The sequence below is a fragment of the Hemicordylus capensis genome, chromosome 5, assembly GCF_027244095.1.
Source record: "Hemicordylus capensis ecotype Gifberg chromosome 5, rHemCap1.1.pri, whole genome shotgun sequence".
In the NCBI taxonomy this organism is placed as follows: domain Eukaryota; kingdom Metazoa; phylum Chordata; class Lepidosauria; order Squamata; family Cordylidae; genus Hemicordylus; species Hemicordylus capensis.
This window is the reverse complement of record NC_069661.1, coordinates 164,160,270-164,183,760: the sequence shown is the minus strand read 5'-3', so window position 1 is coordinate 164,183,760 and position 23,491 is coordinate 164,160,270. Positions and strand designations below refer to the sequence as shown.

Sequence of the window (23,491 nt, the reverse complement as noted above, 5' to 3'; positions counted from 1 at the left end):
TTGCTTACTTTCCCTGCCAGAAAAGGGTTGCTAGCGCAAGAAATATCTACTATACAATCATATTATTTGTGCCAAGTCACAAAAGGCATGTATTGCTATAATTTTTTTTAAAAAAGCAGTAAGAGCACAAAAATGCCATGCAAACATCTGTAAAAATTAAAAGAAATTCTTCTCATTATTATCTCAAAATCAAAGTGTTAGTAACTGAGCTTATCCTGCCCGGTTCCCAGAAGCCTCCTTGTTTACAGCTGCATCTCCAGGCTTGGAAATTACACTTTTGCTATGTTCAAGACAGAAGCTGCACCGTAATGTGAGCTCCCAGTTTATGTTATACAGGGGACAAGTCACTTAGTTGGCAGTGGACTGGTCACTGCAGTCAGCCCTAGATTTGGGCTGCAAGTAATACAAATTGCAAAGGGGATTAGCTTCACACCCCATCTCCCTGTGTGGGGGCGCGACTAAGCAGACTCCAGAACTAGCTATTGCAAGTTATCTGGCATCAGAGGTCATTTTGGATTTAGGATGAACTCTAAAACTCCTCTCATCCTCTCGCAAGAGAGATAACACCTGATGCTACTGAAGCAATTAGGCCAGGAAGGGAAGGCAAATAAGACAAGTGCAGCAGCAGATTCCCTCACAATAGGGATGAGTCAGTGGCAGAACTTTGAAAAGGTGTCCATCAAAACTTTTGATAAAATTATTGGGACAGTCAGACCCAACACAGGATATTCTTTGATGCACCTGCACACTCTGATTTTCATTACAATCAGCCTTGCATACAATAGGCGATTCACACACTTTCCTACTCAGGAAGGACGATCAGACACAATGCATTCAAGAAAAGCCTGTCTGGACTTCCCTATTCAGCAGGGCATGGCAACAGCAAAGTGCCTCCAAGGCATATTTTGGAATATATGTATCCCTAAGCCCATGACCCAGTGTGCTCTCCTGTGTCTATCACTGGAGACTCCAACTGCAGAACATCACAACAAGTGAGTTCCCCTTTCCAGCCTACCGGGGACTCCATCATGTGCTCCCTTGTGCTTTACAATGGGACTCCACTGCTACAAGTATTCCCCTCTCCATTGGGGCCCCCCAAGCTGAAATCACTACCTGCCTAGCCAGTTCACTGCCCTCACACCAAAGCTCAGCTCATTATGCCTGGTTTTAGATTGGTCCCCCTGTCAATCTAACCAGCTGGCCTCACGCTGGAACTTTCCTCATGAGGAAGCCCACTAACTCCTTCAACGCTCCTGCTCCCCAATTCATCTCCCTAGAGAGATGCTAGTCTCCAGCTGCCCAAGTCAGATCTTCATGAGGACAAGTGATATAGCCTTTTGCCCAGCTCCTTCAGGGCTGAATCTATCCCTCTCTCTTATTTCTGAAACCATACCCCCTTATCTTAAAGTAAATCTCTCTTGCCCACCTGAGAACTTACACATAATCTGGAATTTTAAGCTAAATGTAACTTACAATAGTCTATCTTTAAACATATTTGTATTGTCTTTACATTAGGGCCACCTAGTGACTTAGTCTTATTGCTTTTATTTGTTTTTCTTACAATAAACCGCTTTTTATTAATTAAAACCTCTCTCTCAAGCCGATTTTATTGAGTTCAGACGCTTGCACAAATTAAAACTTCTTGGAACTGCCTCCCCTTTTGAGCTAAATTCCCCACAATCATCCAAACTGAGGGTGCTGACCATCCACCCCGGAGGCAGTTTAATCAACAAAATGTAAGAGACTATCAATAATAAATCTGCCAAGATGCACATTCTCATTTGATTATAATGCAACTATGTTCATTGAAGATATATAGATTGATAGATTTTGCTTATCCAATTTCTGAACGTCTGAGTGGGTTACAATGGCTTTTTGTGAAGTTTGATTTTCAATTGAACATTTCTGTTTTGAAGAAATAGCAAAAGAGTTGGCATACAAACACTCTGACCTTCTGCATTAGTCTATAGCTTTTATACTGATTCAGTCATTTTGCTGCTGTTTCTAAAAGTTCATCTTGATTAGGTGGTCCCAGGCAGTCAGCAATCATAGAGTGAATATATGGCATCACAGTTGGTTGGTTGTGCCGTCGAGTTGGTGTCAACTCCTGGCGACCACAGAGACATGTGGTTCTCTTGGTAGAATACAGGAGAAGTTTACCATTGTCTCCTCCCATCAGTATAAGATAATGCCTTTCAGCACCTTCCTATATTGCTGCTGCCCAATATAGGAGTTCCCCATATTCTGGAAACACACCAGCATGGATTCGAACCAACAGCCTCCTGCTCTCTAGGCAGGTTGTTTCCCCTCTGCGCCATTAGGTGGCCTGGCATCACAGTACCACATCATAAATCATATTCAGCCATGTGATAATCAGTAGCATAGGGAGGGCATAGGTGGCCTGTGTTCAGCTGGCACCCCCCCCACTACCCGGCGGCACCCCTTCTCTCCCTGCCATGATCATGGGGCACCACACATGGGGGTGGGGGCCCTGACTGAGCAGCTTGGAGGAGTAGGCTGCCCTCCCCCCGCTGCTCAGCTGGCTGCTGCATGCACTTTAGGGAGAAAAGGGGCTCCCTGCTGCAGTGGGGAGGGAACAGCTGGGGCAGGGCAGCCTACTCCCCAGGCTGTTCTACCAGGGCTGCCGCCGCTCCCCATGCTGTGGGGTGAAAAGGGGGGCACACACACACACACACACACACACACACACACACTACTCTCTCTCTCACACTCCGTGTGTGGCAGGGAGTGAAGAGGCACTCAGTTAGAGCACTGTGTATCTGGAATGTCCTCCCTCAAAAATTCAACGCTGACTTCTTCCCAATGCCAGGCGAAGACTTCTTCTTCACCCAGGCATTCCAGCACATTGCATGTCTGGTTTTGTTCACTGTTTTACTTGCTTTTACTACATGGCTGCTACTCCTTGCTATCTTTCTTCTATTCCATTGTATTTCTTTTCTTACGGTTATATCGCCCCAAGAGTCTTGTGCTGAACAGCAGCTTATTCTTAAATTAATAAACTAATCCGTTAATCAACCCCTTCACCAACCTCTAACATTCCAATCCTTCCAACACGCACGAAGAGAATAGTTAAAAGCCCTTCTACAATATTTCATACTGCATGCAACTCTTTGTATCAGGACCTTGGCAAATGATTCAAGTTTCTCAGTATTATGAACAGAGAGTAAGAGAGAGTTCAAAAGGTGCTAAATGTTTTCCCTTCATAATAAGCTGGGGTGTTCTGTTTTGTCATTTTTATTCTCTCTCTTAACTGCCTGTCATCAGAGTCAGCTACTTCCCATCAAGACTTCACTGGGCATTATCTGGAATAAAACCTACCCCCTCCAGGATCCCACATCCCATTAATGGGATAGGATGGATATTGTAAAAAGAATGTTGCAAGAACCAAAGCCAACACTCTAGAGAGATTTTGTTTAATGATTCTCTGCTGCCAGACTTTGAGAAATGAAAGCCCAACCACGGTTCCTTTCCTGGAAGCAACCCAACATCTGACTATCACTTCAATGGGTCACATGTTGCTTGAATGAGTCTTGAAAGAAGTATGAGGAAGATTAGAGAAAAGGAAATATCAAATTTACCAACACACATTTTGATACATTAATGGGAAAAGAAAAACTGAAGTATCATATGCTGGAGGGAATGGAGAGATCCCAAATAAGACAGCATCAGCTGCTTCTCAGAGCCAAGCAAAAGAATCTGCCATAATCACAATGAATTGGTATTTCTAGAGGGTATCCAAGGAATTCCATCCCCATTGCTGCCACCACCTGGGTGTGTGTGTGTGTGTGTGTGTGTGTGTGTGTGTGTGTGTGTGTGTGTGAGAGAGAGAGAGAGAGAGAGAGAGAGAGAGAGAGAGAGAGAGAGAGAGAGAGAGAGAGAGAGAGAAACATGAAAGCCACTGGGACCAGAGAGCAACGTACCTATGAACTCGCAAATTTAAACACACCCATATACACATGAACACATACTAATGGAGAAATTATGGCCAAACCTTTCCTAGGGAATCTTCCCTGTCCTCCTATCTAGCTATTCTACTGACTCAGCTTCCCTAGTCTACTCTCTTGAATAACTGGAGGTTGACCTCATCTTCTTCCTCCTGGAAGAGAGCTGGAAAGATATGAGGAAGGGAAGGAAGATGGGAGGATAGAAACAGCAGTTGTAGCAAGACATCACAAAGACACTGGAATATGAATATGACAAATATTTATATACCATTTTTCAATGAAAGTTTGCAAAGTGGTTTACATAGAAATAAAAAAAGGTATATTTGGAAGACCAGTTAGTTCTGTTGGAGAGAAATATGGGCACTGACATTTTAACTTCTTCCACCATCACTAAAGTTGTCTATCTACAGCAGAAACCAAGTTGTAATTGTGTGGGAAAATAAGCAGGGAGGGAGTCTAAGAATAAACCAGAAGAGAGCTGGCAGGAGATGTTCTCACAGGCCATAAATCTTGAGTGAACATTAGGCTACGAATTAGCACCAAAGGCCATCCAAACGATGAGTAGAGCATTCTGGACTACTGCCAGGGGAGTCAGACAGAATATAGCACACCGGGGGGCGGGGGGGGTCTCCATGAAGCACATTCAAGGCAGGAATTGCAATGAGGTTGTCCTATGCTAGAGATGTGCAAACAGGCTCAACCTCGAGCTGGTTCACAATCAAACTGGTCCAGCTTGAGGGCTCACCCTCAAGCCAGACTGGGCCCAGTTCGGCTCAAAGTTGAGCTGAAACCCGCTCCCGGCTGGCTCAGGGCCAGTTTGGGGGTTCTAACATTTTTTTAAAATGTGCAGATGGCCAGTGCATATGTGCAGCAGCCTCCAAAATGTCCACCAGCAGTGCAGAGAGGCCCAGAACAGGTCTTTGTGACTGGAGAACTGCCAGAGGACCTACCCTGATGGCAGCACCCCGCCCCAGCAGTGAGTTTTTAATTTATTAATTTATTTGTTTTACATTCGAAGGCCCAAACTGGCTCTAATTCGAGCTGACCTGGGGGGGGTCTGTTCAGGGGGGCAAAACCGAACATGCCCGGTTCAGTTCGAGTCCAGTTGGGACTCAAACTGAACTGGGCAAACTGATTTTGTGCACACCCCCATCACATGGTACAAAAGCTAGTAAACTGAAGTTTACTCTAGACACGTTGGAGGTACTGTCCAGATGGAATATCAAACCAGGAAGCTGATATATATTTGGTACTGGATTCGCTTGAACTACCTGTCTGCACCAGGTCTGTAGCTAGGGGTGTTTCTAAGCCATGTTTTGTCTATGGGCACTCAATCAGTGTCCATTGTACAATATACATTTTGCTAACTGTAACCCTTTCTGAAAAGGACATTATGTGGTCACAATAATCTGTGTTTTGTTAACTTCCAGGCTTATTTGTGTTCAAAATCATGCCCCTCCTTTCTCTACAACAACCTCCAAGGCAGCTTGGAGTAAAGTTAAAGTTAAAAATACTTTTAATAGAGAATTGTAATAAATAATTTTAATAAAGTATTAATAAAGTATAATAAAGTTAAAAATACAAGTAAAGTTAAAAATACTTTTAAGGGGCCTCAATATAATGCTCTGTAGAGCATTATATTGAGGCCCCTTAAAAGTATTTTTAACTTTACTTGGTTCAAAACACAGCTGTCACGGCAAACGTATTCTCCAAATATTTAAAGATCTCTATTGACTTCAAGGTAGCTTTTAGGCAAAATTCAAAATGCTGGATTTGAACTACAAAGCTCTAATCAGTCTTGGACCAAGGTATCTGATGGACCATCTTCTCCCATACAGACCTGCCCAGCAGCGAAGATCGCTTCTCAGACTCTTGTGCAAGGATCACTGCCTTCAGTGATAAGATGAGCTGGCTACTAGAGAGAAGGTGGTTTTTTGTCGTGTCTCCACAGCTTTATAATTCCCTCATCAAGGGGTATACCTGACTCCATCATCATTACTCTATTTTATTTTCTTGAGCCTTTAATAGTAATTGATATTAACTGACTTTTATTGATATATGTACTGCTGGTTAGGGTTGTGCATTGTTAATTATTATCTACTGCTGTGTTGTTTTATTTGAAGTTTGTAAGCTGCCTTGGAGGTTGTTGTAGAGAAAGGAGGGGCATGATTTTTAACACAAATAAATAATTAACCTAACATCACATTGGGCTTACTCAACAGTGCTTTCAGGCCTACAGTAATACCTCTGTTGCTGATGGGATGTTCTTACTGAGCACAGAAGACTGGATTGAGGAGGAGACTGTAGATCTGGAATTATTTACCTGTTCATTTACTGTGGTTATATATCTGAATGTGTTAGATTATATTAGTTATGTGATGAATTATATTGGGATTTTCTTTATTTTTTCATTTATATAGTCATAGAGATAGTGTTACTTTGTTCAGAGTGAAAGTTATTAGTAACAGGTAAACAATTTCATTATGCTGTATTTTGTGTAAAAATTTATACAATTTATTTAAAAAATTGTATTTATATATAAATTATAAAATGTATAAATTTTATAGCACTTCCCTTCTAAGACAAAAACAAGATTTCAGAACTAAATATAGGTAAGAGCTTCAGCCTAGCCCATCTGGTAATAGCCACGAAAAACACATGTATCTTTATTCCACTGCCTTCAGAAGACACCACACATTTGAAATGTGAGAATGAGTAGTTTTCATTTACAACCTTCGTCCTAGAAAATATTAGTATTCAGTATTCAGCTGGCTTGTGGACTACATGTAATCTTCGCTGATGCCTAATATAAACCTGTGACATGTTATTCTGGGACCATCTTGAACTTTTCATTATTCTGCATTTCAGCCGACAGTCCATTCATTTCCCCTCTGCATATTTAAGGCAATGACAAGCAGAAAGAACCGTAACATACATTTGCAAAATACTGAAAAGCTTGGATACAACTAGAATTATACAAAATGTCTTTTCTATATAGTCACCAGATCAATACCTGAATCTATCCTTATTTCTGTTTAATAGCAGATTATAAAATAGCTGGCAGAGCCTACAATCTTTTCAAATATGAAAAACCTGAATAAATGATTCCCTGAATATTATCCTGGAGACATGCACGTAGGAACAATGGAGAGGGTGAATGTCCCAAGGCCACAGGCACATATTTTGATCTTTTTCCGGTGTGGGACAAGAAAGAAAAAGGAAGCATCTAGCCAGTGAAACAAAAACTTCATGAGCTGGAGAAAGTGAGGGGCCACCATGCATTCCTTCTCAGTGTCGGCCATGTCCCCTGCGTTGGAGTGAGGATGCAGGTGGAAGGGGCATGGCCAGCACTTGGTTATCTCAGTAGCTTTTCTGTGGGCTGCCAGCAACCTCACTACGTACCTGCTTGGAGACGATGTGTATCAGGAGGAAACTGTGATACAACAGGAGAGTTATTTTCAAACTCTGCATGTACAGATTAATACAAAATATTAGATTACCAGCCAGTGGTGCAGGGAGGCCGGCAGTGTCCCTAGTCCAGCGCACCACCAGCATCTCCTTCAGCCATGCCCTCTGTGTCCAATGTTAGATGCAGGGGTGTGGTATTGCTCACGAACAGGACCACATGCCCTGTTTATGAGCAAATTCCGGCCAGCGCTGCGTTTGCAGCGTGGCCAGGAGCTGCTATCCCTGCTTTTAAAAGGCAGGGAGATGCATCCCTGGCCAGGCTGGGAAGCCAGCACTGGCTAAGCTTCTTGAAAACAGAGGCTTAACCTGCACCGGCTTCCCAACCTGGCCGGAAATGCGTCTCCCTGCCTTTTAAAGCAGGAAGGGTCATTCCTGGCTGTACTGTGAATGTGGCACTGGCTGGAATTTGCTCACAAATGTGATTTCACTTGCAAACGGCCCTGTTTGCAAGTGAAATCACACCCCTGCATCTGACATCAGAAGCAGGGAGCATGGCTTGGGCGCAGGTAACGGCCCCTGAGCATGGCGGCCCAGGTTCTTTGAACCCGTTCGCACAATGGTGGCTCCACCCCTGCTATCAACAGATCTGATACAAGTTTTTCCAGCTGGTGAACCAAACCGCCAGTGATCTCACAGCTACTTTATTTGATAAAAACATTCATTTGTTCTTTGCTCCCAAATTACTGTTGCTATGGCTACCCATGTGGGCACTGAATGGACGTAGTCCGTATTCTTCAACATTTTAAACATTTTTAGCAGGGGTCTTCAAACCCTGCTAACTGAGCAAAGAGACACTTTTTGAAAGTGGCAATACTCTTATATTTAGCAGAGGGAGAGCAACTGGCCCTTTCCAACCCCAGCACAGCATCCCTCCAGTGGCTGTTGCTGGTGTCCACCTTATGTTTCTTTTTAGATTGTGAGCCCTTTGGGGACAGGGGACCATCCCACAATAATTTCCTCCAGCATTTCATCTGAAAGAAATGATTTTTGCTGAACTGGACACACCACCACACAAAGGGCAAGCAAGATATAGTGGCAGAATATTTTATCTGAACTGAGGAGATCAGAGTTGAAATTTCCACTCAGCCATGAAGCTCTCTCTCTCTCTCTCTCTCTCTCCCTCTCTCTCCCTTATCCTCACCCAGACCTGGTGTAGTTGTGAGGATAAAATGAGCCCTCCCAAGTTATCCACCCTGAGATTCTTGGAGGAGGGTCCAAATGTGTCCAATTTGTCAAAGGATAAAAAGGTCAAAGTTATGTTGCAAAAACATCTGTACTGAAAGCTTCATTTTGGACACACAATGTTACATTACTTCAAAGATGAAAGTTCGCTGCTGAGCACTTGAAATTGCCACCACCACTCTACCGCATATTCACTACCCTCTTTTCATCATTTAATGAATACCAAAAATCTATTGTTCTTCAAGAAGACCCAATTTTCCAGGCAAAATGTAACTACACTAATGAGGACAGGATAGATAAAGATCAAAGAGATGGAAAGGAGGACAAAAAAAAAACCCCACAAAAAAACCCACCTCATACTAATGACTACCTTTATATAGCACATTTTTAACCTAAAATTAACAACTAGGGTATGTCAGGAGTTTGTCAAGTGAGGAAAAAATTGATCAACAATATTAAAAACTGTAAGAATTGCCTTGGGGAAAATTTGTCAGCTCTTGTGCTTAAAATCCAAGTGCAGAACATCTCAACACATCTCTTTTTCTCACTCCTCTCAATGTGGAAGCCCAGCTGGACCTTTGAGGGACAATTTGCCAATATAAATCAGTTGAAAGCCAGATATACACTGGAAACATTTTATATAGTGCCTAGAAACCTGTCTTGCTAATCCCCTTATGGGATCTACATTGTCACAGTTCCAGATTAAAAAAATGGAGTGGAGCATCCCTGATGGCAAACCAATCCTATCATTCAGGCATGACATAATTAGGAATCTACATACTGGAGAGGAGTCCATTCTGGCATTTCTTAAAGGTACAAGGTATGTCCCCTATTTCTTCCTATCACACTAAAACAACAAGACATACAGGAACAATACTTGTATGGACAAAGAGGTCAAATTTCTAGACATGCTAAATGACTGTGCCTTAGAACATTTGGTCACTGAACCAGCCAGAGAGAAGGTGACCTTGGACTTCATCCTGAGTGGTGCCCAGGACCTGGTGTGAGATGTCAGAGTTGTAGAACCACTGGGGAACAGTGACCATAGTGTGATCCAGTTCAGCGGAGCATTGCCAAGGACAGATGCATAGGACTTCAGAACAGAAAACTTCTCAAAAATGAGAGGACTGGTAAAAAAGAAGCTGAAAGGGAAAGTCAGGGGGATCACTCCAGAAAGCATGGAATTTATTTAAAACCATAATAATAAAAAGATCAGTTGGAATGTATACCAAGGAGGAGGAGAAGTACCAGCAAATTCAGGATGACACCAGTGTGGCTAACTAGTAGAGTCAGGGAAGCTATAAAAGGGAAGAAGACTTGCTTTAGAAAATGGAAGTCCTGCCCAAATGAAAAGAGCAGAAAGGAGCATTAGGCTCTAACCAAAGAAATACAAGGAGACAATAATGGATGCAAAAAGAGTTTGAGGAGCATATAGCTGATTCAAGGAGAATTTTTAAAAAGCTTATTTAAATATATCAGCAGAAAATCTCCAGATAGACAACTGGACGCTTAAATGATGAAGGCATGAAATGAATTATTAGGTAGGATAAGGAGATTGCAGAGAGGTGGAATGAGTTCTCTGCATCTGTCTTCATGGCAAAGGATACTGACCATATACCCACTCCAGAACTGAACCTCTCAGGCTTGGAGACTTAAGAACTGGGCCAATATGAGGTGATGAGAGAGGATGTTCTAAAATGTCTTGAAAAAACTAAAAATTAACAAATCACCAGGGCTATATATCATCCATCAAGAGTTCTGAAGGAACTCAAATCTGAAATTGCTGATCTCCTAGCAAAAATGTATAACTAGTCCTTACAATCAGGCTCTGTACCAGAGGACTGGGAAATAGCTAATGTAACTCCTATTTTCAAAAAGGGATCCAGACGGGATCCAGGAAACTACAGGCCAGTTAGCTTAATTTCATTGACAGGTAAATTGAAGGAAAGCATTAGGGATGTGCATGAAACGGATTTTGCAATCTGTTCCAAGCTCAAAATGAAATACAAAATAGCCACATTTTGTCAAAACAGCGGTCAAGCCAGCTGTTTCAGTTAAACAACTCAAAACATTTTGAGTGTTTCAGCCATGGGGAACAATGGGTAACTCGAAACACCCCACAGTTTTCCATGGGTAGCTCATAGCGACACCAAAGTGTTTTTTTGGGGGGGAGGGGATGATGGGTACTACTTACCACCCAACCCACAAAAGAGCATTGCAACAGCAAGCACCCTTAGCAGCAAGCATAGCCATAAGCAGAACTAGCCACATTTTGACCGAGCACACCTTGCAATGCAGATTGCAGAGCAGACTAGAGCAGTGAGAGAAGCACAAGTTAGTCTCAAGGCCAGTTATGGAGCTCACCACAACAATCACCAATAAATTTTACACACACACACACACACACACCCCTGCCACTGTCTATTTCTCACTGCAACACTTTCTCAGAAACAAAACAAACCACAACTCAAGCAAGGCAGGCACCCAAGTTCTGCCTTTGTCAATCTAAGATCCAGCAAAACCCAATAGTTATAGCAGCAATAGCACAGCATATTACTCAGTGCTGAGAAAAGAAAACCACAAAAACAAACCTTCCTTGATTCCCTCCTCCTCTCCTGAGGCATCCTCTTCAAGAGAAGCAAACTAGGGCTCTCTCTGCCGCACAGTTGCTTTGAATATATGTTAATATGTTCTCCAAAAGTGTTCCCCAGCCCTCCTCCCAGCCAATGGGGGCACAGTTGCCCATGACAACACGTTATTTGTATGCTAACAAGCCAACCAAGAAGCAAGGAGATCACAAGCCAATCAGAAGCCAGTGCGAGAAAACCAATCAGCAAGAGAAAAACAGGGCTCCAAAATGGCACTCAAAACAGCGAAACATTTTTATTGAACTGGTTGTTCTACTTCAAGATCAAAACAAACAGGCCATTTTAAGAAGAAGGGGTTCTGTTTCAATCGAAATGGCTGCCCATTATGAGTCAGAACATTTCACTGTCAAAACATTCTGCACATACCTATAAAACATACTTAAGGACAAAATTGTTAAACATATAGAATTACAGGCCTTGCTGAAGGAGTACCAGCATGGCTTCTGCAAGGGCAAGTGGAATAAATGGACAGTTTTCACAATGGTCTGAAGTTAGAAGTCGGGTCCTCCAGGGATCTGTACTGGGATCAATGATCTTTAATTTGTTCATAAATGATCTAGTAGTTGGGATAAGCAGCAAAGTGGCCAAAGTTGCAGATAACACTAAACTATTTAGGGTAATGATATCCAAAAACAGATTGTGAGGAGCTCCAAAAGGATCTCTCCAAATTGGGAGAGTGTTCAACAAAATGGCAAATGTGGTTCAATGTAAGTGTAAAGAGATGCACATTGGGGCAAAAACCCAGAATTTCACATATACACTGATATGGTCTGAGCTCCCAGTAACTGACCAGGACAGAGATCTTGGGGTCATGGTGGACAGCTCATTGAGAGTGTTGACTTGGTGCATGGCAGCTGTGAAAAAGGCAAATTCCATGCTAGGGATCATAAGGAAGGGGATTGAAAATAATAATGCTAACATCATAATACCCTTATATAATTCTATGGTGCAACCACATTTGGAGTACTGTGTTCTGGTCATCATATCTTAAGAAGGACATTGAAGAACTGGAAAAAGTGCAGAAGAGGGCAACCAAGATGATCAGGTACTTAGGACACCTTCCTTATGAGGCAAGGCTACAGCATCTGGTGGGGGAGGGGTTAGAATATAAACGAGGTGACTACGGGGAAACAGGATAGAAGTGTATAAAATTATGTATGGAGTGTAGAGAGTTGTCAGAGAAAAATGTTTCTCCCTCCCTCACAATACTAGAACCAGGGGTAATTCCATGAACCTGAAGGCCAGAAAATTCAGGACCAACAAAAGGAAATATTTCCTCACACAGTGCATAATTGCTAACTGCCCCTGCTAACTGGGCAAAGAGGCACCTTTTACCGTGGTGTTTCTCTTTATTTAGCAGGGGGAGAGTAACTGGCCCTATCCACCCCCAGCACAGTACCTCCAGTGACTGTTGCTGGTGTCTATCTTGTGTTTCTTTTTAGAATGTGAGCCCTTTGGGGACATGGATCCATCTTATTTATTTATTATTTCTCTGTGTAAACCACCCTGAGCCATTTTTGGAAGGGCGGTATAGAAATTGAATTATTATTATTATTATTATTATTAATAATAAATCTGTTGAATTCTCTGCCATGGGATGACAATGGCCATTAGCTTGGATGGCTTTAGAAGGGGCTTAGACAAATTCATGGAGGACTTGTCTATCAATGGCTACTAGTCTGGTGGCTATAGGACAATTCCAGCCTCAAAGGCAAGATGCCTCTAATACCAATTGCAGGGGAGCAACAGCAAGAGTGAGGGTACACCCTCACCTCTCGCCTGTGGTCTTCTCAGTGCATCTGATGAGTCATGGTGTGAAACAGGATTCTGGACTAGATCAGTCTTGGGTCTGATCCAGCAGGGCCATTCTTATGTTCACAGCTGAAATACTGTTATGTCATGTGTCAATCTTGTTGTGCACTGTCCAGAGCCGTTGGGTGGGGTGGTATAAAAATGTAATAAATAAATAAATAAATAAATAAAACTTGGCCCTTCTGTCAAACTTTTATCCACTATCACCAGACCAATGAGACACAAAGCCACACATAATGTACTCAAGTTTCTTCAAAGCAGTAAAACTAAGACATAGGTTGGCACAAGTTATCATTGTACCATATAGATCATATGCAGGCACAACTAAGTGATGTTCAGAGTTCACTAACTTGCCACAATTTTTCTAATAAAGATGATGACTTACCAATTTCCCGTGAGATTTGCATGAATGCTTCAACACCACTCTCTCCATAATTTCCCTCTGAGGCCAGAGTTGACACGTAATTCCATCCAAGTGCTGTCACAATATCAACCATGGCTTGGGCTTGATAGGAGTCCGGTGGGACCACACGAGAGAAAAAGTCATACCTGGTGTTATCACTTAACTCTGGGGCTGTAGATGCATAGCTGATTTGAGGTATCTACAAACAACCAGCAGAGAAACATTTTTCAGTCATGTATCTGATGGAGCTGAGTTCATAAACTCTCTCTATATATGAAGTCTACCTCTCTCAATTAAAGCTATCAGCCAGAAGCACATTACAAATTGCAAAATGTTAGTCAATATTCATAACACAGCATTTTAAACTAGCTAAACACATTTTGCATCTGTGCCTCTAGTCTGTTGCCTGTTGCTGTGCCCCACCCCTGCTGTCACTGTTTTGTTGCCCATCCATTGCCACCTCCTTCTTTCCCCGCCCCTGTCCGTCCCCGCTGTCTCCTTTCGTCCGCCACCACCACCATTTTCTCGGCATCATTCACTGCCTGCCAACCAGCTAGCCTGCTGCTACCACTGTCTCCATTTTTCCTTCCCACTCGTCCCATGGCTAGCCTATTTGGTAGCTCTCCAAACTCTTGTGAGAGCTGCCACTCATGGGAATAGCCATGGGTATGCCTTAGACTAGAGAATTAAATATATAGAATAATAATAATAATAATAATAATAATAATAATAATAATAATAATTCAATTTCTATACCGCCCTTCCAAAAATAGCTCAGGGTGGCTTACAAAGAGAAACAACAAATAAGGACATGATTAGGACATACTCGTAGGCACAAGTACTGGGAACAAACATTAAGGGCTGTTACTAGGTTTCAAGGGACCCATCAAACTTCTGCATGTCACCCTTATCTAGATGGACCTTGAGAGAGGTGGTCTTGGAGATCAACAGCACACCCTTCTGAGGATCCTGTACCTTCAACAGTTGCCTGAAGATACAGACCCCCTCGTCCCAGCCCTGAGCACACCCCTGGAACACAATGGGAGCTATGTTTGGGTAAACATACTGCACTATAAAACTGCTGTTTCCCAGATATCATAAATATATTACAGGATCAACATCTCTGTATTGGATTCTTTCTAGAAACTGAAGCAAATTTGAAGGAAACAAGAATTTTTATTCAAAGGCCAAACTCAGTCTTGAGCCATGTTTGCACTAACGACAACGAAGGAAATCATACAAGAGTGTTATGCAGAAAGAGGCTTAAATAATCCTATGCACCCAACTTCAGCAGGCTTCACTGTGCATACAGTGAGCGGGGGGGGGGGGAGGGAATTACACCCAAGGAGAGAATTCTCCTGTTGGTGGCATCCAAACTTTTTGCACAACGGCATACCATGAACAGAAGCTTCATCATGCACTGTGTACAGGAAAGTAATACTGAAGCAAATGAAGTAACACATTCCTACAGCTGCTGAGCTCTGTGAGTGCATCAGAGTGCTGTGAGTCATGCTATATGAATTGTGTTACATGGTGTGTGTGTGTGTGTGTGTGTGTGTGTGTGTGTGTGTGCGCACACATATACATGTATGGGAAATCCAGTGAAATGTCTAGCACAGGTTTCCTTTACATATGCTCACATTAGGAACTCCCACTGATTCAGAGTGTATGTGTAAATGTATGTTATTGATCATATTCATGCATGTTTGTAAAGACAGAAAAAACCTTTGAAAGAAATGCTGACTTGTATAGTTTGATAACTTAGATAGAACGGGTTATTTATTACATGCAACATCTACAATGTTGCCATGCTCCTCATAATAAATATATGGTATTATTTTACTGCCTCAAGTATCTTTTCCTCAAAAAGTACTTTAAGGTTTGAGGGAGCAACCCCATTGAACATGGGAGGACTTAAATAAACATGCATAAGATTGCATTGTACATCCTGAATTCCTCACACTTTAATATGTTTTTGTGCAATTCCCAAATGAAACACCTTCTAATAAAAGATCTTACATTTTAAGAGTCTTGTGATACTTAAAAGACAAACCCATTTGTTGTAGCATAAGCTTTCATGGAACACAAGCTTTTCAGACAACTTCACAAGAAGCACTGTAGTCCACAAAACATATGCTATAATAAATGGGACTCTTTGCTGTTTTTGCTGTAACTGACTACACAACTCTGGAAGTTGTTACATTTGAAGCTTTAGCATGGGTCCCGTCCCCCACCTTCCACTTTTGCTAATAACATTAATGTTATTAAATGAAGATTACAACTTGAAAATCATAGTTTTCACTTGAAGCTGGATATTAAGTCAATTTGACAGTAATAATCTGATAAATCCCTATAAAACATGCCAGTGCTTCAATCACTTCACAAAGGCCTAAACGTACGGAGAGCTTTGACAGGCTTATGTAGCAGAGTATAGGAGTGTAGCCCAAACCAGACTATGTCAGGATAGAAACAATAATATCAAAACACCTTTTTGTTGACCTTTTGATCTCTCAGTGCACAACCTGAAAAGCCAAATTGGCTTCCACTTTGCTCTATATAAACAGCTTGCTATCATATTCTTTTTTGTTTCATTCAGCACAAAAAGCAAGCAAAAGCATGAGGCAGGAAGGAAACACCCGCTCTAAGGAGCACACTTGTACAATTGCCCTTAAAGCTCTCAAAACTGTGTCAGAAGGGAAAATAATAGACAGATAATAAATCTGGATGTCCCATATCTGCCATTGGCATTGCATGACCTTAATAAAATATCTCCCTTTAGGGTCCCATCTCTTTTCCATGCTCTTCTCGGGTCTAGTTTATTGGTTCACTCTTCTCAGTCTAGTTTATTGAAGTGAGACATAACCATTTAGGAATGAGAGACATTAAACATCTAAATGTAAAAGCATGAAATGCTCTTAAAATAATGCATATGATGTAACCAAAGTTAAACACAATTAAAGTCCCACTGATTTTACTGACGAAGATTTAAGGACATGCTTAACTGTCCTACTTCAATCAGTTATGAATTGATTGCATAAGAACATTTCTGTTGCAAAACAGGTACATGTTATTTTTGCCAATCCCCACTTCACTCTGCTGCTCCCAAAAATATGTCCTTAAGGGCCACCAGGGCCATATTTTCAGAAGCAGCAACAGAAAGGGGGAATCTGCCATTGCACAAGTGAAACATTCTTAAGCAAGGGAAGTGTTCGTTTGTAGTTTGCTGCCCAATAGCATTTAATTTTGGCTGGAATAAAACATTTATTAACAATACCTATAAGTATTATATTCATTTTTTTAAAAAAAAAAATCAGGCATTATATGAAAAATATCTAGTAATTTTAAAAAATAACCTACAAAATGGCCACAAACCAAACGAAGCCATCATAGACACAAGCACCCTGTTGGCTGTGAGACATTTCAAAAAAGAGGCCTTGCCTGTGACAACTGCTCTTCTTCCCTGCCATAATAGTTGGAATTACTCCCCAGGCACTCAGGGCCACCACACTGACAGGCTCCACCCCTCCCCATGATCACTAGAAATTGCACAGCAGGGATGTGGAAACTCACGACATGATGTCTCTAATGCTTCCCCATGCCAAAAGTGAAGTTTGTTCCAAACTTAATGTTTGATTACTACTGTTGTCTGCTTTTCAAATGGAGCAATTACTACTAAAAGCGTTACATTTTTGCTCTTCCAAGCCTGGCATTTTTCCAAAAGGAAGAAAAATTCTTCACTAAATATTATTTTTAACTTATTGGTGCTCAGCATGCCACCTTGCAGTTCCTCAGGGGATGCAGCTATCTGGAACACTAGCCTGGTGACTCTGGTCACAGCAACAGTAACAGTTTATCATTCTAGCTTTCTAAATGGTTTTCTTGTTACAGAGGATGAGAGTAGGAACCACACAGGATTTAAAGGATTAAGCTTTCCATTTCATTCTGCTGTGGAATTTAAGATGAACCACAGATCAAACAGATTTCACAAAGCTGAAACAGGCCTGAATCAGATGCATTATAGTGCCACATATGCCTTAACCCATGGAACAACTGTTAAGAAAACGGCTATCACTTGGCAGTGGATAGCAGTCCAGACACCTGAAAAGAATCATCCACAGCTGCCCAATTGTCATTTCCTCAACTATCTTATCAACACACTTTTTCAAACCCCTGAAGTCCCACCCCCAGAGATCTTGGAGAAATTTGCCAACATCTCTAACTATATTGTTAAAAGGTCTCCTAACCGCTAGGTACCAATCTAGACCTAAAGTTGTATAACTTCTCACAGCAAATGAAAAACAAATGGGGAAAAAAATCAAAACCATATTGTCTACATAGAAATATGAGCAGCATGCTTCTGAATACTAGTTGCAGGGGAGCAACAGCAGAAGAGGAGACATGCCTTCATTGCCTGCTTGTGCGTCCCAAAGACATATGGTTGGCCACCATAGGAAATGGGATGTAAGACTAGACAGACCTTAGCCTGATCCACTAGGCTCCTCTTAGGTTCTTCAATGAGTAAAGGCCAAAAGCCAGATATATTGCTAGTGCCACCTAATGGCACAGCGGGGAAATGACTTGACTAGCAAGCCAGAGGTGGCCGGTTTGAATTCCCGCTGGTATGTTTCCCAGACTATGGGAGACACTTATATTGGGCGCAGTGATATAGGAAGATGCTGAACGGCATCATCTCATACTGCATGGGAGATGACAATGGTAAACCCAGGGGCGTATCTAGGGGTAGGGCAGGCAGGGCATGTGCCCCGGGCGCCACTTGAAGGGGGCGCCATTTTTCTAAAATTAAAAAAAAATTAAAATGGCTCCTGAAAACAAAAGGGCCACCGTGCATGCTCAAATAGCCTCTGTGAGGCCCTAGGCCATGCCAGGCCTAGCAGAGGCCATTTGAGTATGCGCAGTTGCCATTTTGTTTTCAGTGGCCATTTAAAAAAAAATTTTTTTTTAAATGGCAACCGCACATGCTGAAATGGTCCCTGCGAGGCCCTAGAGGCCAGAGAGGGGAGAGAAACCTTTGCAGACCACCCCCCACAGCCTTTAGGAAGCCCCCCGAAGGGGCTACAGGTAATTTTTTTTAATTACTTTTTAAAAAAAAAAATTAAAAAAAAATTTTTTTTTTAATTAATATAATATAAGTCACTGTACATATATTCAGATTGGCACTATGTACAGAGAATCATATGGGTGTCAGATGTTTGGACAGGGGGCGCAATTTCAGTGCTTGCACTATTTTCCCTAGATACGCCTCTGGGTAAACCCCTCCTGTATTCTACCAAAGAAAAAATCACAGGGCTTTGTGGCTGCCAGGAGTCAACACCGACTCAATGGCACACTTTACTTTTACTATGAAAGCCTATAAGCCAAAACAGGTTGGCTATTTGTGGACATTTTCAACAGCCTCATTGTTCTGTGCACCTCTCTTTTTTTACCCTTCATTGCAACAAGGACACCAAATGGAGCACTTAACTTTTCTACATTGGAGTGAGAAAATAAAGGAGGTGTCTCTGAGAGACACCATTGGGGTAAAGGCAAAATCTATTCCCTGCCCTAGATCTCTCACGCTATTGAACCAAGCCAGCTTCGTGTTTATTGGTTATGTAAGAATGGGACTAAGAATCTGGATCTTACAAAGACAGTGGCAGACAAATAAACATCCAAGGTTAAGCCAAAAGACCACCTGGGACACAAATTCTACTAGAGCTCCTTTATAAACTGCAAGAGGCCCTTCTGCAATATAGTAAATATAAAAAGCAACAAAAAGAACAAAACCCAAAAGAAAGAACAGTAGGCCTCAAGTGCTAGGGCTTTGGTTACCAAGCACCAAAAGCAATGACAGCACCAGAATATATGAAAACACACACACACACACACACACACACACTCTTATTTATTTATTTAGGGGTGAACAGAAGGAAAAAAGGGGGCAGGATTTGTCCCACAAGTTCTGATAGGGAAATAATATTAGACTAACATTAATGCTCCCACCCTAACCATATCTTGAAATAACCCCATTGATTAATCAGTCTTGTCTTGAACCACTTCAACCTCCCCGCTCCCCATGCCTATGTGGACAGCAGCAGAATCTTTTTTCCTCTACAATAAGTAGAGTAGGTTACTTCATGGAAATAACCAAAAACTGTAAGCAGTAGCAGCAGCAACAGAAACTCCCTTCCAATGCCCACCCAACTGGCAAGTATCAACATTTGCATGCAGGTACTTTGGCGGGGAGGGGTATTAAATACCACACAAGGTTGATGATATAAAGCAAAACACTGTATGTGAAATGTGCCTTTCCATCAATCACAGAGGCCCAGCTAGTGGGGGCAATCACTTGTCCTTCTGGTGCCATTCAAGACCAAAAGATGCAGTTGTAGTCAAAAAATAAAAAATGTAGAGCTTGACAGAAGATCAGTTTCTTGCTGAAGCTCTCCGTTCTGCCTCTCCCTAACACACTGATGTACACCCCAAAGAATCCGAGGAGACAGACCACCAGATAGGACAAAACAACAACTGCAACCAGCTAATAATACATATTGGTATTTTTGACAGGCATAATCAGCTTCAAACAATAGATGAAAGAACTCTGCTTCTGACCAAGTAGGATCATACTTTTCCATAATGTTTTGCAAATTTCCCCCTGTGCCAATCTGCTCCGAAGGAGGAAGAAATTACACAAGCAGGTTCCCAGCCCCCTTTTTATATTTAAGGGATCCATGAAAATGAGATGTATAAATTGGAGGTTTTAGAACACACAATCAAAGGACCTCAACTGAGGCCCTGTTAGGCAAGAACCCATTAAAGAGACATTAGGACTTTTATCAAAATTCATGAGAATATTTGGCAGCTAGAAAAGTTGTTGCAATTTTTACAAGCTCTATTATCTAAGGATAAAGAATTTAGACACTGGGTTTAATGTGCCATTTTTTACATTCCCCATAGTGCACCTTTACATTTATGGAATATAATGCTTCATAAGCAGAGTAGCTGCTGTAGTCTAGCAACTGTAATGTGCATTTTAAAAAACAGACTAAATTTTGTTTAAATCTACATTCTATCTCCGAATATGAGGATATGTAAGTTTAGATCAAAATAAATAGTAGTTGAGGTGTACACTATTTTTTATTTTTGGAGTCCCACACTTTTGGGACTCCATTCTCTCCCCCCCTCCCTCATTTCAGGCTCATCTTTGTTCATTTTGGGACCCATTTGTAGAGTCTCAATTTGTTTTATTTTCATGGCCACTTTATGCCCACATGGCTCCCACAGGGGACAACAATGCAATGGAACAAATGGGCATTAATGGAGGTTTTGAAAACAGGCCCATATCTGTACCCTGACCCATTTGTTTTGACATGAAAGAAACTTTATCCAAATAGCTCCATTCAGTTCCGGTCACATTAGTCCTTAAAGCAAATGTAAAAGGGAGTGCCATGAAGATGGGTATACAGTGGGAAGGATCTAGACTAAGTTAGTCATGACTACCCACCATAGAAATCAATAGGCCCGTTCACACATTATGTTCAACACTGATACAACAAGTGTACAGTATACACAGGTAGAGATCTGTGCACAGATCCAGTCATTCAGATATTAGATTAAACACAGGTACAGAAGTAACTTCCTATCTGTATTTGCATCTGAAGAACCTGCATCCAGGTTCACTTCTGAAATGAACACAGGTACAGTAATTCACACAAACGCATGTATGAATGTACAGACACACCTGTACACTCATACAGTAGGGATGTGCAAACCGGCCTGACGTTGAATGGGTTCAATGTTGAGCCAGTTCGGTTTGACAGTCCGGGGTTGAACCAAACCACCCCCTGTTCAGTCTGGGCCCGAACCACCACCACCACCACCCCCTTGACAGTTCAGAGGGATTCACAAACTTTTTTTTAACATTTAAATTTTTTTTTTACCTTCTCACCTTCAGGAAAGGTCCTTGAGGCAACGGGGGGGGGGGGGGGATAGCGGAGGTTTCCCCTCCCCCTGCCGGCCTCCGTTGTCACAACCTCTGGCCGGTTCAGCCAGTTCTTTGGCCCATTTGGGCCTCTGTAGTTCGGTACAGCAGCCATTTTGGATGCTGCCATGCATGTGCAAATGGCCTCTGCGAGGCACTGTGTTATGCCAGGCCTCGCAGAGTTCATTTGCACATGTACATCCACCGCCTCGAGGACCATCCCCAAATGGGGGGGAAGTTTAAAAAATAATAATGTAAAAGAAAATGTTCGCGAACCCACCCACACCGGACCAAACCGAACCGGGGGGCGGGTTCGAAGGGGTGCCGGACTGAACTGGTTCAGACTTGAACTGAACCGGGTCAGCCAGTTCCATGTACATCCCTATTGTACAGCATTTGTCTGAAATCAGGCTGAGACAAGTTAATCATGACCCAATAGATCCTGCTCACTGTATGATTATCCTATCCTATTCCTTTTTAAAGACAGCAGCCTCAGAAACAAATAATATGGAACTAAACTGGAGAGGCACAAGTAGATGACCTCTAAGTATCCCAAATGTTTTGAGCTCTCCATCCTTACTTTGTTTCTCTTATTTCTAAGGCTCACTCTTCCAGACTCTTTGACCCAATTAATAATTGTGAAATACCGTCAACTTTATTTCAGTCTAGTCCAAGCCAGTGCAGGTAAGAGCAGGAAAAATCTGTCTGAAGATTTATGGTACAATAGGCCTATGATAGAATTTTTATACTCAATTTTCTTTCTTGTCAGACTCTTGTAGTAATTTACAGCAGATTTTGTTAGGAAAGTTTCCTAGTATTTTTCTGCTCCTATGGTATGGGGGTAACATTTTAAAAGCCCTCATAGATTTTGGCTTGCATGGTCTGAAACACGCTTAATAACTCCCAGGGGAAGCTCGGCAATCTTCACACCATATTAAAAAGGAAAGTCAAAGCAATAAGTTCCTGACATCAAAAAAAGGCTTTTAAAAACAAAAAGGAAACAGAGCGCTTGCAGTTACCTGTGCTTGAAAGGGTGATGAAAAGTTTAAAGGTAAAGTTGTGCCATCGAGTTGGTGCTGACTTCTGGCGACCACAGAGCCATGTGGTTTTCTTTGGCAGAATACAGGAGGGTTTACCATTGCCATCTACAAGGTGTTATCTTGCCTGTCTACAAGGATACTGTAGAACTGGAAAAGGTGCAGAAGAGGGCAAGCAAAATGATCAGGGGCCTGAAGAACCTTCTTTATGAGGCTAGGCTACAGCATCTGGGCCTCTTGACCTTGACAAAGAGGCAACTAAGGGGAGACATGATCGAAGTGTACAAAATTATGCCTGGAGTGGAGAGGGTAGACAGAGAGAAATTTTTCTCCCTCTCTCACAATACTAGAACCAGGGGACACCCCATGAAACTGAAGGATGGGAAATTTAGGACTGACTAGCAGATTTACTTTTTCACACAATGCATAATTAATCTATGGAATTCCTTGCCATGGGATGTGGTGATGGCTACCAGGTTGGATGGCTTTAAAATGGACTTAGACAGATTCATGGTGGACAGGTCTATCAGTGGCTAGTCTGATGGCTGTGGGCCATCTCCAGCCTCAGAGCCACGATGCCTCTCAATACCAGTTGCAGGGGAGCAACAGCAGGAGAAAGGGCATGCACATACCTCTTGCCTGTGGGCTCCCCAGAAGCATCTGGTGGGCCACTGTGTGAAACAGGATGCTAGACTAGATAGGCCCTTGGCCTTATCCAGCAGGGCTTTTCTTATGTTCCTATGCTCTTCTCTGTCTTCTTTAATCTGCTGCAACAAAAATGTTTGTCTTGTGGCACCTTAAAAATTATCCTAAAAAATTTAACAACCACTTAAGCCACAATATGTTCGTTAAATATGTTTATGTTGCAATACGTGTTGTCAGACTCCCAGGGGATGGGGTGGGCTCCTAGCCCTTCTTGAACTCCAGAATGACTGGGTAAGCGCGCGCACACACACACACACGGTCAGCCTCAGAAACAGCCAGGGGAGGAGGTTAGC

The 23,491-nt window shown here is 42.2% G+C and overlaps 1 protein-coding gene across 8 annotated transcripts in view; it reads right to left on the bottom strand.

Moving 5' to 3' along the window:
• The window catches only part of GRM8 (glutamate metabotropic receptor 8), a 791,912-nt gene that overhangs the window by 601,330 nt on the left and 167,091 nt on the right, over window positions 1-23,491 (bottom strand). For all 8 annotated transcript variants that reach the window (XM_053256776.1, XM_053256769.1, XM_053256779.1 and 5 more), the window contains one exon: window positions 13,461-13,677. In XM_053256776.1, coding sequence (XP_053112751.1) covers window positions 13,461-13,572 — 112 coding nt within the window. In that variant the 5' untranslated portion in view covers window positions 13,573-13,677. The remainder of the gene's footprint in view (window positions 1-13,460; window positions 13,678-23,491) is intronic.